Source organism: Neolamprologus brichardi, chromosome 11, assembly GCF_056152115.1.
Source record: "Neolamprologus brichardi isolate AB-2024 chromosome 11, ASM5615211v1, whole genome shotgun sequence".
In the NCBI taxonomy this organism is placed as follows: domain Eukaryota; kingdom Metazoa; phylum Chordata; class Actinopteri; order Cichliformes; family Cichlidae; genus Neolamprologus; species Neolamprologus brichardi.
The window spans coordinates 12,065,553-12,080,519 of NC_142114.1; the positions used below are offsets into that span (position 1 = coordinate 12,065,553).

General features: G+C 41.0%; 1 protein-coding gene across 6 annotated transcripts in view; it reads left to right on the forward strand.

The window, feature by feature from the left end:
• oxr1a (oxidation resistance 1a) overlaps nt 1–14,389 on the forward strand; it is a 170,772-nt gene extending 156,383 nt beyond the window's left edge. For 5 of the 6 annotated variants that reach the window (XM_006794777.3, XM_087848110.1, XM_006794776.2 and 2 more), the window contains 8 exons: nt 1,376–1,541; nt 3,603–3,768; nt 6,704–6,784; nt 8,171–8,293; nt 10,631–10,783; nt 10,873–10,968; nt 11,791–11,864; nt 12,298–14,389. In XM_006794777.3, coding sequence (XP_006794840.2) covers nt 1,376–1,541; nt 3,603–3,768; nt 6,704–6,784; nt 8,171–8,293; nt 10,631–10,783; nt 10,873–10,968; nt 11,791–11,864; nt 12,298–12,433 — 995 coding nt within the window. In that variant the 3' untranslated portion in view covers nt 12,434–14,389. The remainder of the gene's footprint in view (nt 1–1,375; nt 1,542–3,602; nt 3,769–6,703; nt 6,785–8,170; nt 8,294–10,630; nt 10,784–10,872; nt 10,969–11,790; nt 11,865–12,297) is intronic. The other variant, XM_035909522.2, reaches the window with a different exon arrangement.
• The last annotated feature ends 578 nt before the right edge of the window (nt 14,390–14,967 follow it).

Below are 14,967 nucleotides of genomic sequence, written 5' to 3' on the forward strand. Positions count from 1 at the left end.
TTCTGTGGCCACAAATGCCAGAGAAATAATAAAGTGCAACACAAAACAGCCTTGAAGAAGTGAAATACGTAACATTCCTACCCACTTAGTTTTTCCAATGCTGCATGACCTTCCAGGCAGCCGCTGCTTTCCATTTGTTTCATTATGGTATCCTCGCCTTCAAAAGCAAACAAAATGTTGCTTTTATTTAACGTTATTGTCTAGAGTGCGGGCAGCTCAACAGGAGCCACTGTAATGCAACAACTCACGACTACACATCATTGTTTTTAAAGCGTCTGCGCTGGCTTATGATTTCTCTTTCGAGTTCAATTTTGAGACAGCTTGCAAATGTAGTGCTTGACTTTCTGTAACTTTATAAAGGAAGCTGTGGGTTCACTGTGATGGATTACCTGGCTGTAGCAATATGTCAGTCGGGAACTACATTAAGCGCTCAAGAGATCCTCGGAAAAAATCATCTGTGATTTGGAAAATGGATTGTAAAATGTAGACAATTATCAGTTGAAAAACTGCAGCAGCAGTCTCGTTATCCGACAGTGGCCTCGAGTCTGTCTCTATCACTGACTCACATGTGTCCACATAACCCACTCTGGCTGAACACGTACTTGTGATTCCGAGCAGATTTCTCTCCCCGAGAGGAAGGCAGACGAGACAGTGGGAGAAAGATTTACCATTTTCTCCCTGGCAATTATTGTCGCACAGAGAGCTGAGCAGCAGAAGCAGTTCTAATTCCCGGGCATCTCAGCAGGGCTGCCCTTTTATTCTGTGTGCATTAGCACAGCCCACACAAGTGACGGCAGCGGCTACCAAAACAAGCAGTTTCAAATCAAATTAATGCATTTGAAAAATGTATCTTTTTTTTCTGTCATCATTTCCCAGTTACATACTGTCCGATCGGGAGCGCGTGCCATATGACTGCCGCGGTGATATTACACTGGCCCTTTTCATTGGGCTAGCAGAGCTGTGGCCTCATAATAGGCCAATGATAATGCACCATGGGCAGAAACCCAGTGCCACTATCAATTATAGTGTGCCACTCTATTTATTTCTGTCATCTGCTATGTTTCTGCCACAAAATCACTAATGCCAGCTGAAGTAACCAGTAAATAAAAGACAGAAAACTAGGTCACATAAATAAGGCCATTAATAAGAAGAGTGTGCGACTTTGTTAGGCAGCTGTATTTTGTTGTAAGATGTCATTGGATACAGAATATTTAACTAAGCCTAACTGGCCTGACTCTAACTCTTGCTAACATATTTCTTTTCAGCTTGATCCATTTAAAACTCAAGTAAAGAATGAGAGCTAGGGTAGAATAAACAGTCATTTAGCCACGCTAAGATATTTATGCTGTGACCATGTGATCAATCCCTTGTCCAGGTACAGGGTCGGCTGAGAGGCGGAAGCATCGTTCTCACAAGTTCTTGTGTCTGCGAGTGGGGAAGCCTATGAAGAAGACATTTGTTTCCAATGCCAGCGCCTCCATGCAGCAGTACGCCCAGCTGGGCAAGAAGCATGAGTACTGGTTCGCTGTGCCGCAGGAAAGGTCAGTATCTCTGCTACACCTCCTGCTACTGCTTAGCACAGTGTGTTTGAGTGCAAGTTTATGAGGTTTATAGTAATCAAAATAACAGGCTTTAAAACTGTACAGCTAATACTGAAGTATCTGAGATAGAAACAATGTAAAGTGAGCCTGTATGATCCTTTTATATCCCTAACAAACCACAATAGCTCAGCCACCTAACCTCCACTGCCCTTAATATTTGAAACCAATCAAACATGCTTTCAGTGCCAGATCCAACTCCCACTGTGGCTTGTGCCCGTTTCCCTTTGCCGCCTGTGCTAGACAGCAAGATGATTTATTATTTATTCACTCTGCAGGGAAACGCAGGGGCACACACGCGACTGATTGTCTTATTTCTTTCCAAAAGCCCATGATTTGTGTTCTCAGAATACCCACGAATGTGTTCATGAACTTTTCCTGACCTGAAATCTGTAATGTTTCACGTCAGCTGAAAATAGCCTCGGCTTGTTGATGAGTTTTTCCAAGATCAGTGTGGATGTACAGTTCCTGCCAAGTCAGCAGTAGTCGTAATTACATTAGAGCGGTTCACACTGAAAGGCGACATATCACAAGAAACTGTGTGCTTCCAGTCCAATTCCTTGTAATCGGTTTATTTGGCGTGTTAATCCCAATTGAACTAATAGTTTAATTTAATAAGTCAATTTTCTTTAATATGTAAAAAAAAAAAGGGTCATTTTTTGACAGACTGGACTGCAGAGTCGCTGGTTTGTGGATACTTTAGGACTCCTTTTAAAAGTAAGGAGACAAAAATGCTGCACAGTGCTACTTCTGCTCTTAGTATTTTTCTATAGTTTTACTGCAGCATCGTGGCACTCATCCAGGCTGCTAATCACATTTGAGTCAGATAAACAGGCCTGTCTCTTTTATTTAGTCATGGTACCATAATCATGGCCTCATCATGCAATGTGTTGAGTGTCTTGAGTGCAGAAACTTCCCTGCCATCATTGTTTGTTCTGAACTTGTAAAATCTTGCCCGTTAAATCCCTGTTTTGTTTTGTTTTTTTAATGCTTAGCTACACTATTCCCCACCTGATAGCAACAAGTTTGCTGTGATGCTCGTTACTTTCATGATTAATTGCCCAGGGATATGGCAGATTCAAAGCTAGTATTAAAATACATGCCACTTACTAATTTTTGAAACCAGGCTAAGATGTAGCTGTGTTCTTCATTAACAACAATAGCTGCCAACTGTGCTTTTCATTATACACTGCTAGTCTCTTTGTAGTTTGACCCAGATGGGCTGCGACCTGGATGATGTGTCTTTAAGTGTCCTTGCATAGCTGTTGGTAGAAAAGGAGGGTACTGAATGAACCATACACAACTGAATAGAGCCTGAATAGAGCCCAACAGCGTGTCTCTGTCACGGCTCTTTCTCTATACCAACCCGAGCAGTGCACAACACAGGCTGTGTCCTGTTTTTGTTTGCAACTTCTTCATGTGTTATTTGATATTTTCAGTTGTTTGCATGGTTGACATCAAGTGATTTCCTCTTCTGTCTCCAACATGAGAGGGGAGGGGGCACAATGGTTGCCACATTGTTGAGAGACTGACCACTGATGTCTCTACTTAAAGCTGCTCTGTCTTTGTAGAGTGGACGAGTGTCACTGCATGTAAAGTGAAAGATGAAAAACTTTGCAACTTCTGCAGGTTCTCTTATCTTTTTGATTTGTTTTGCTTTCCTTTATTTTGGCACATGTAACTTTAGTCTTTTGGTTCAATCATATGGTTTACATTGATCTCTTAAAAAAGCACCCCACCCACTCCGATAAATCTGCTCCATACTACCTGCCCTACATGGTAGAATAACAAAGACACCAACTAACCGGATTCTTAGCAGCTAAGAATCCAGTCGTCTTCTCCAAGAGACGGTGGGCACTTTAAAAAAAAAAAAAGGACTTCAGATAAGTTCTGAAGTCCTGAACTTAGCACGGTTCCCATAATATGAAAGTAAGTAGCTGTTAGCAAACACATTTGCCAAATAGGATAATAATACGTGAATGTTGTGTTGACTGTCTCTTGCAGGTCAGACCACCTGTATGTATTCTTCATGCAGTGGAGCCCAGACATGTACGGTGAAGGGGTCGGAGGGATTGGACAGGAGCCCGGCTTTAGGGTTGTCAAGAAGAATGAGGTGAAGGAAACAAATGAGCACGAGCCCATCACCGATCTCAACGTCAAGGAGTGGGAGGTATGGTCAACACAGCTAAAACAGTTTCTTCACTTTACTAAAAGTGCACATGTTGTGTTGTCATGAGTCAAGCGGACATGGATTAAGTGAGTTCTCCACTGTGCTTTAATCCATATCCTGTGAAGCAAACGATCGTATGTGTTAAAATTGCTCTTTATTGTTATATATGTTAAATTAAATGTTAAATAACATTAATTTGCTTTCATTATGCAATGCATAGTGTAAACGTAATGTGTGCTATCATTTGAGATGTGTACTTGTTGAGCCTCAGTTTTGTATTCTGCTTCTATATTTTGCACCTCTGGGTACCACTGCACATTTCTTGGTTTAACCGTAAATTTTTTTGTGTCTGTTTTCTATCACGTGTAAATTCTTCAAGACGTGTGAACACTTGCTTTGCTTGGAATTGCGCTTCTCTGAACTTCCAACCAAAGTGTTTTGCATGTTTGTGTAATTGTTGATTCTTCTCAGTCGCTGTATTGTAGCTTCACCACATGTTGTGTGACTGTCACTCCTGTTCGTCAGCCTTTCACAATGTCTTTTGCTGAATGGCAAAAACACCATTATGAGTTGCTCTTGCTGTTTGAGTTGTTAAAAGTCCCCCCAATCAAAAAAAAAGTGGCACAGATGTTAGTCCTTCCTTCTTTGCAAAACTTGCTATTCATAGTGTCTTTAGTCTAGATTTACAGAAGTGATAGTAGAAAGTGCAGAGGAGAGGGCTGTTAGCCTCTGTAGGGTGAATGAGATTTGGTCAAATGAGACTTCAGACAGCCCTGTGGATAATGAAAGGATGAATTCATTGTGTGAAGAATTTGATACATGGGGGTACATTTAACTTTGAATGTAAATAAATGATGTAGGAAACAAAGTGGACTGATTTGTTTCTCCCTGGGCTTCTGGCAAACAGAGGCTACACGATCCATTACAGAATCAGTAAATAGGAACCTGAGCCATGAGTTTAAAGCAATGTCTTTTTCACAGCGCGTTGTTATGGATATTCAACTAGTAGTTTTGTGTTTGTTTTTAATGCAAGACTGACAAAACAGACTTTTAAAGCAGCTTTACATTTAATTGTATTTGTTTTAGTTAAATATATATATTTTAAACTTTATAATATATGTAATAAACTTTAATGTTTTCTTTTTGTTATCACTCAGAAATCTTTAAAATATACAAGTGTATACCTCCTGAAATATTGCTGTATTGTGTCTTTAAATTTTGTCAGTTAGGGGATGGCATCATCGTTTTTTATCCAATAGGAAACCGGGTCTCCTCCCAACCCGTGTTGTTATTGGATGTTAGCAGTGTCACACAACTCACACGGAGTAGAGACCCCTTTGGGGGGGGAAAAAGTGTTTCTATTTTAGTCAAGCGGGCTGTCAGGCTCAATACCAACTCGGGGCTACACTGGGAGAACTTAAAGGATCACTAATATGACTTTCCAGCTTTAACCTCGCCCAGTTCGACAGGAAATGTTTTCTAGGAGGGTGAAGGAGCAAGAGAAACAGCTGACCCCTAAGTACACCTGTGTATGTCGCTTACTTCATGTTTTCTATCTACACCAGTGTATATCCCTGCTTTCTGTTATTGTTGTTATTATTATTAGCATGCCGCTAAGTCGCTAGCAAGGCTAACTAGCCTGCTAGCCCTTTAGCTTGACCCGGTGCAGTTTAGTGACTGGTGTTTAACAAAGTGGCTACTATGTGACCACTGTTTGGCAGTCAGGACAGAGCTCATATCCGTTGTCTGTCTCTTTTGGCCAGCGAGGATGTGCGCTGCTCTGTACGGGGTGTGAAAGTTTCCAGACCCAGGTGACACATGGAGGATCCAGCTCTGTAGTCATACCCCTGTTTATTTAAAGTTACGCTTTTTGACTTTTTTCCTTCAGTTTCATAAACCGTACTTCTGCCTTTCATTTAGCCCCTTGTTTTATCACACTGGTAAAATTCAATCACTGACCTGTCTTTTTTTAATTATTGTTTCCTCTGACATTGATCGCTCCAGGTCATCATTTCAGTCACCGTCTGAGTCTGCCGCAGCCCCTCCAAGCTAACGTGCTACTAGCTTGCCCGTTTTCAGGTTCAGTCTTACCAAAGTGCCCTTAGCTGCAGGTGAAGGTTAGCAGAGATGCATTTTTGATGAGGGCTGTCTTTTACCACTCCTGCTGCATTATTGAGACTTGTATAAAGGTAGCCTCTTACTAAAAATGTATTTACACTTGTAGCAACAAGGTGACTAGAAGATTATCTAAGCTGTGTGAAAAATTAATGAAAAGAGGCTCTCACAGTGTTCATGATTGTAAGAGAGATCTCTGAGAGTGTTTAGATGACTGTTTGTCTGTGATCTCACACATGAGTCTCTTCCCTCTGCTGAGACACAGTGGATTATTGGAGGCTGCAGCTGTCTGTGGGGTGGAACTTTGTTGGAATGAAGCCATGCTTAGTAGGTCACTGTGTTGTGTTGGTCTGTCTGAGTTGTAGTTTGGTGGATTGTGATTTCCAGCAAACCGTGTTGCAGCAGTCAGACCAGAAGCTGTTTCTGTTGTTATCGCTGTATGTTCACACATCCAAAATCTAGTGTAACTTCTAAGGAGCCCTCTCACTCCTGCTCTGTCTCCGTCTCTCTCTTGCTCGTGCTTTCCTTTCCAGTGTAGCGATGTTTGGTTCAAGTTAATATTTTATATAACCAAATCAATCTAGTAGGAAAATTTTATTGATTACGTTACACAAACATGCAAAACAACTGAGTGCTCTGAAAGACTCCAACCCCTTCTCTTTTACCCAAAGTAAACATTTTGTTAAGTTTGTTTATTCAAAGCTCAAACACGAACCATCTTGGAATAGAGGAGTGTACATTGAGCGCACACTGACTTCCAAAACGGCATTAGAAGTGGCAGAGTTTTATGTTCCACCTGTTCCTGTTTTTGTACTACCAGGTAGTGTCTTTGACGGAGTACCACCGTCGGATCGATGCGCTAAACAGCGAAGATCTGCGCTCGCTCTGCAAACGACTCCAGGTGCCCTGACCAAACCCCGTCTGCCCCCTCTTTCTCCACTCTGCCCAAATCTGCTGCACCAACACGGTCTACTTTAGACTCCCCACTGAAGCTTTACTTGCTGCTGCTGCTATTCCTGTTCCTGATGCCCCTGTTGCTTTAAATAAACATAAGTGTAGTACTTTCAGCTCACAGATTCTCTTCAAAGCTTGTTAGACGCCAAACATTGGCAATAACTTGTTGAGCAGTCGACTGAAAATAGTTTTTATCATTCCATTACAGACAGGTTGTTCGTAGCGATGAGGTTTTCACGTCACAGCAGCCTTATCTTCATGCGTCAGGCTTCTTTTTAGACTCGGTGAACATTTCTAGTCTTCATTCCACTAGATCAGTCTGGTAGATCAGTGTCGCTAGCTCTATATGGATATGTAGATTGTATACAGGAAACACACAGATGGGGTTTTATTGTAGAACTTTTTTCAAAAATGCAAATTGCTTGTACTACTCAAATGAGCTGAATGTAAAGAGCGCGGCCTGCCTTAGGACTGATCGAGAGACATCGAAGGACTGCAGAACAAAGAGATGGCGTATTGGAAAGAGGGTTGAAGTAAGACTCCCCTGACAGGATGAATGATGTTCTCTGAGGACAATGCAGGCAGGCCTCATTTGAATGAGGACCGAAACATGATAGCATCCCAGTCATTAGTGGTGAAGTGCTCCACAATCAGCCTCTGTTATTGAGAAAGATAAATAACCCAAACAGTCGGCTGGTCAGAGAAAATGTCAAACATAGGAGTGCAAATTATTCATTGGGTCGATTTCCTATTCACTTAGCATTCTCTTCTCCCAGACAGTGTCTCTGCAATGCTTCTCCCACTTGTGCCAAACTGATCCTAGTCATCTGGCATCAGAGAGTGGCAGGAAGATATTCAGCTGTCATCATCACATTGTTGGATTATCAGTGTGTTGCTAGCAAACACTGCATTTGTAATTTTGGCAGGACAACAGCTACATTGAAAAGCCCCCAAATGGAGGAAAAATGTACATTTTGTTAGCAAGATTGAGCTATGGTTAAAAAGCTATTTTTCCCCATCTTTCCTCTATCACCCACCCTGTTTAGCTGAACTTGTTATGCTTTGTGGAGTTGGTTATCTAGTTCTGCGTTGTTGTCTTTTTTTTTTTTTAATACTTTCCTGTCCAATTTTTTTGTAGCCTCAGCAGATCACAGATTACAGTCTGTTGGAAGTTAGTAGACAGCCTGACTAGTAAAGCCGGTCATGTCATTGCCCTTTTATGAAAAGTAGCAACTGGAAGACTGTAGCTATTTTGAACGCATCCAGTATCAGAGCTCTTTGGAAGTGCAGCTCGTCTTGTCAGTGCATCTCTAACAAGTATTTGTGCTTGTAGATTACCACCAAGGAAGAGGTGAACTCTAAACATGGCACGGTCAAAACTGAGCTGGAGCCCGACACCTTCAAACCCAACCTCAGAGAACCCAGCGAACTCCTGGAGGCCGACCAGATAGAGAAAGTAAGTGCTGCTGCAGAAAATCTCATCTCATGCAACTTGACGGTATTCCAAACTTAATATTTTTCCAACAACAATCCAAAACTAAGAGCACATGCCTGTTCCTCTTTTGTTATCCGGGTTGCCTGTTCCTTTGTTATAATGAACATTGACGCTGTATTTTATTCCATGTTAGTGTTACGTGCGCAATTGTTACTGTAAATACACAGGCGTGTCAACTGATGAAAATAATCCCACTGTCTAGTGTATGTTGAAAATGAAAGTGAATATAATATAATAGATAGATAGATAGATGTATTTTTAAAAAAATAGATTCCCTGTTTTCATTATAACCCAGTAGGCTTGGCAGTAAGCTTTTTTGTTTTTACAGATACAAAATGAATATTTAGAAATTTCTTATGATTTGATAATGATTAGCATTAAATGTGTTTTTTTTTCTTTTTCTTTTTCTTTTTTTTTTAATCTTAGTCTTTAAATCTCTGTGAGAAGCCTGTGTGTTGTGTCAGGCTGGAAATCTGACATGTAAAAAACTGAGGATTTGTTCTACTTTCAAAATGTCGTAGCACCCAAACAAATTAAGTCATCAGTTCATAGAGCTGCCTTGCAGTCTTGATTTCCAACTGTGTGTTTGGGAAAAGGATTCATTCACTGCTTGAATAAGTTTAGTAGCATTTGTTAGGTGGGTAGGTGGATACACTGAGCAGAAGCAACAACACCGACAAACAAATCGCCTGATTTTTGTCAAGTGCTTGTTTTCAGTGACCAACATTTGTATGATAGCCCTGTTACAATGTTTATGATGTCATCACAGAGAGTACTGCTGTCCATTCAAAGCTTTGTCAGTTAGTGGAAAACTAAACACTAACATGAAAGCTTTAAAATATACCTTTGGGTGTCAGCTACTGCTGCTTTGACGTCTTTTGTAGATTAGCTTTCCTTCCACCCTGGACATTAGTAACATAAACTTGCAATTGTTGTTTCTCTAAATATCATATAGAGATGAGAATCTAAAAAATAATTGTTGGATCCACAGTAGATGATGTTTTCTTAACTCTAGCTAAAATGCTAAAGCTAAAATTTAACCAGTAAAAATGAGCAGGTGACCAGCTGGTGACTGGCTTTAATATATATTGTCAGTACAGGTCCAGACTCCTAGTGCAGGTGATAAGAATTTTAACATAAAAGTTATTGTGAGGATTTAGCAGTGAAATCTCATTAGTTTTGACTGTTTATAACCTGGCCATTCCTCAGGTTAATGTTACATTCCTTCCATGAAAAACACTGATTTAATAAACGTTATCAGTATCATAGTATTGATTAAGCTGTAAAGTACGTGTGTAAAGTTTCATGGCGGTCTAACTTACAAATTGTGATCTCAGGACAACAGCCACTTGAAAATCAGGACGCCTTACATTAGGTGCTGAAACATGAACTGGATAGTTTGCTCATTTGAAGCAGGAATCAACGTGTTCTCTTTTATTTATTATGTTCCGGATGATTTCAGATAGATTTGGTTTGTTAATCCTGCCAACGCAAAGAGTTAGAAATAAGCAGTGACAAAAATGAAAGAGAAATGCATGAAACAGACATCCAAGTCACCAACCTTTCATGTTGTTGTTAGGTGTACTGTGTGCCTTGCAGGCACTGCAGGTTAACACACACCCAGAGCTCCAAATTAGTCCCACTTGGCTTATTAACCAATAGAGTGCCAATATGCAAGCTTTCTTTAATCACCCTGTGGACAGAGCTTGGGGCTCAGGCCTGGCTCAACGCAGTGCAGAGGTGAGCTGAGTCAGGCCTCGCCTAATCGTGGCTTCATTCCCAGCCTGCTGATTATATGACTGCTGCAGTTCCACCACTGGAGCAAGTGCTGATCCAACAAGAAAAATGCCAAAAGGGACTGATGAATTGTTTGAGCGTGAACAGAACATTTAAAGGTCCTTGTTCTGTATAGCAGTAAAAAGTTGTCACTTTAATTCCATGTTTTAGTCAGTGTCTGTTTTATCTGTCCATTAAAATGAGACATAAGTTGTACCGCTCCTCCGGCGCCTTGTCGGCATTATCTCCCCATACACCACAGCCGCCGTTAATCCTCGAGTCAGTCAGCAGCAGGGCAGCGTGCTCTCTCAGGGTCTGCTGGGCCTCTCTTTCTCTTGAGACTGCTCTCACTGTTTTCAGCCCTGTTACTCCTCCTTAAACGCCAGAGAGTGTTAAAAGGTCACCGCAGATGTAATTGAGCGTTGGTGGCTGTGGCCTTTCTGTGTTTCATTTTCTTTCTTTCATTTTTTCCCCTTCCTTTTTTCAACTCTGTATTTTTAAATTTATTTTCTCCGCACACAGCTTGCCAGGAATCTCCCTCCGCGGACCATCGGGTACCCATGGACGCTGGTCTTTGGCACCGCAAAGCACGGCATGAGCATTAAGACGCTGTACAGATCCATGCAGGCCCAGGACACCCCGGTGCTCCTGGTCATTAAAGACAGCGACGGCCAGGTACGCCCAAATTTAAGAAGCTAACCACAGTGGCACATTGTTATGGTACTGATCACCTTTTTTTGTTGTTGTTTTTTTAATAACTTCAGGTGTTTGGTGCGCTGGCATCCGAGCCCTTCAAGGTCAGCGATGGCTTTTATGGCACCGGAGAGACCTTCCTCTTCACCTTTAATCCAGAGTTTGAGGTATAACATTTTGTCACTGTTAGATTTTGTAACTTTTTTCCACTTCTGAATGAATATGTTTCTCCAATAATGGAGGAGTGAGGAGAACTAATGTTTGCATTTGCTCATAGCGACACACCCTGCAGTTCTCCCCACCTCTGCAGAGCTTTCAGCAGCTTGTTTTAGCTCTCTGGCCACCAGCTTTACCGCTTTGGTTCTCTGTAACTTCACTCCCAGTTTTAGCAGGCAGCTGTTTTTGGTGCAAAAGCCCTGTTAAAACCCAGTGTATACTCGCTGTTCAGCACCAGTCAGTCAGCAGACTGGCACAGTTAGCAAGTAGTTGGTGAACAGAAAGAAGCATTTAGCAGCTAAGGAGCCAAATATTTCCCTCATGAGTTGGCAAAGACCTAGAAGGAGAATGGTTGTGTTATATATGGGAAGTGGCTGTAAAAACCACTCCGAAGGACTGCTCAGGCATGTTTGCCTGCTGTGTATATAGGAGACTTAACACGGTGGGTATTTAACCTTTATATGCTTTTGTGTTGTGTTTAAAGCTTTGAGAGACAAATTATTTCATACATCAGCTGCAGACACAGAATTAAATATGATGTATGTGATTTATGGTATATGCTAATGATGCCTGTGAACATCAAACATGCACACTGTCAATGACTATATCCTCTTTTATATGTGACATCTGCCGTATTCTTTTAAAATGTTTCAGAGATGCTTTCTTTGCAGCGGTCTTAAAGTGTTTTTTAGTTTGCATTTTCTCTTTTTCTCTTATATCATCACTGAATATGTCAGTATCTTCTAATATGTGCTCTGTTGTATCATGGGCAGGTGTACAAGTGGACCGGTGACAACATGTTCTTTATCAAAGGGGATATGGACTCCTTAGCTTTTGGTGGAGGAAGGTGAGCCAGAAATCTACAGACCACTGGTGCAACATATTTGTCATAATTAAATATGACAGCATGTCAAATTTAAATTCAGATTGACATAAAGTAGACACAAGCCTGCTATGATGTCCAGAAGTGTGGACTGCATTAGAAGAATGGTGTTATTAAGATATTTGCACTTTTGTGGAGCTCATAAGATCACATGCAGATATAAAACGTCCTTTTGTTTTGATTAAAATAATTGATGTCATGGTGACGATCAGTAATATAAGTTGTATTTGTATATGTATGTGCCATTTGTTAGCTATCACACTGAGTAGTTGGTACTTTGCCCAGTACACTTACACCTGCAAGTTAAAAGCATAAATTGAGATAAAATGCAGGCTTTTTACTGCTGATCCTGAAATAACTTGAAGTTGTCTAATGTATTTTCTTCTTTCTTCTGTAGTGGGGAGTTTGGCCTGTGGCTGGACGGAGACCTTTACCACGGCAGGAGCCACTCCTGTAAAACATTTGGGAACCCTATGCTCTCAAAAAAAGAGGATTTTTATGTACAGGACATAGAGATTTGGGCTTTTGAATAACCAAACAGTGCAACACAGGGGGGGGGGGAAACAAGTCCTGGAACAGGGCAAAAAAAAAAAAGTGAGTAGGAGTCCTGTAGAACAATGGCAACGTCCCAAACCTAACTGCACATCACCAGGGCTCCCCAGGCTGGAAGCCAGCTATTGGATGCTTGTTGTGCGTTACTACTGCAGTTATTACAGAGCTCTTTCTTTTTCTTTTTTGTTTTTTCTTTGTGAAAAATGACCTTTGTGTGTATCTTGTTACAGCCTTGTGCAGCATCTTTGCAGAGTAGGGGGAAGTGAATAAAGTGTCGCTAATATGAGGCTGTATGTGAGGAATGACGGGAGGGAATCGGGGCGGGGATGACTGAAGAGGACCGTCGGAGCTCCTCTCCATTCAGAGGTAGTGAAGATGATGGTGGCTAAGGTTTGGGACTGCTGCAAGAAGAGAGAGGTGCCCCACATTGTGCATTAGACCTTTACGGAACCTCAAGGAGTCCCCCACCTGCCTGCACCCTATCAGACCCCCGAAAATCTCCTTGGTTCGGTAGGACGTTACTCACTGTGCTGTCAGTTTTGACGGAGGGAGACAAAGTTAGGAGAGACGCAACCTGAACACATTCCATTCCTCTTGGCGATGGTGGACTGTCAACAGTACAAGTGGTGATTTGTGGTAAACACGCGCATACAAAACACATCAGCAGCAGGATACGATGACACTCGACTCAGAGAAGGGAGAATATTTGCTGTGTGTGTGTAGTTTTTTGGGGCGGGGTAGTGTTTTCACAGTACAGTACAGTTTTTGGTTGTCCTCTGAGGCTAAACTTATAGAGTATCGTGTATTGTAGTCCTCCTGTTGTTCACTGTCATAGCACACCATCTGAAAGCACATAGCTATAATCAGATCACCCATCGTCGTAATGTTCTGTTCAGTGGGTGTACGTGTGAGTCCAGCTAACACCGGCTCCTCTCGCAGGATGCTGGCTGTACTGTTTGTAGACAGTAACGTGTTGCAATAGATTTGTGGAATATGCAAAATAACTGTCCTGTGACCTCAAATAACCCGCAGGTCGTGGCAATTTTGTCGCCGCCTGTCGCTCTTTCAAGAGAGAAGACTTGTAAAGCTTTTACGTCTTGATACACACTTGCTTTTTCTGGGTATCGTTTGAAGAGCCTGAGACGTGTTTAACTGTTTTACATGCATATATGACAATTATATATTGGTATATATGATTATATATGTTTATATAATCATATATATATTTTGCTGTTGAGTGTGACAGTGATTATATTTGTGCTGATATTTCAGCTGTTACTATATAATGTATATTACCCTGTAAATTAATGTTAAAATAGTAGATTTGTTCCTTATATATATAGATAGATATCTATAAATACATACTGCTATAAATATATATATATATATATATAAAATAAAGTGTGGATTGATGGGTTGCTTCTAGCACTTTAATCTGGTGTAAAAGCGTTAAGGCCAGGTTCTTAGGTTTTCTTAGCAGTAGTTGTACAGTACCTTTTGTTTTTTTTATTACTATTAAATAGATCATTAAGATGTTAACTGTTAATAGAAAGCTTGCTGCTACCTACATCAACAGGGGGTAAGCCCTTTTACTGTGTCTAAAAGGAAAAATGACACAATGGAAGAAGGGTTGAATGTGGTTAAATGTGATAGCAGGCTTCGGTTTTGCTCCTCACGTTTGGCCGCCAGGTGAGTCCCAGTAGGTACAGGTAGGTATGCAGACAGATGATGGCGGGTGAAGGAACATGTGTACATTACATGACCCTCCCCTTGCCGTGACGCTTTCTCCCGCCCCCCCTTTCTGGTCTTCCACGCCAGTATTCGTGTCCTCGTGGAAAGTCACAAAGAATAATATGGATAATTCTTCCAATTCTTTCACCAGACTATGATGTACCAGTGATGTATAAATACCAATAAAGCTGAAGTAATTGTTCTAACCTTGTTTTCTGTTTTAATTTTTTGTCTTTTGTGTGGTTAAGGCTGCACTGATTGATAAGTATAAGGTTGCAGGTGTTTGCTGTCTGGAGTGTGCCACTGTGGTAATTACACTCATGCAGTTTCAGATTATTAGTTGCTACGTGTTGAATGCAAAATCATAAACTTTGTCTTGTCATGATCGTGTTTCAGTGTTACCTGGTGCAGCTACTTGAGGGAGAAATACAATTTTAAAGCTAAATTATGCAACTAGACTGACCAATTCAGTCAGTCCAATATTCATTTCTGTGTTTTTGAGTTTTTAATTTTACATATCAAGTATTTTTAAATCACAGGGGACTCCCCTCTGATCTGGTTTAATAAACAAAACTTGGTTTGGTCTCCCTACAGTTGTATATTTATACATAGTTTATATATAAAATAAAATGTGACACCATTTTAATTTTGAAAACCTCATCATATTCTAATGGATATTAAATGCTGTGCTGCTACACATGACGATGGATCCTGCAGCTGTGAGTGAGCCCCACCTACTGATCACAGTTAATAGTGTCCATTTGTGTCCTTGGTATAGTCACTC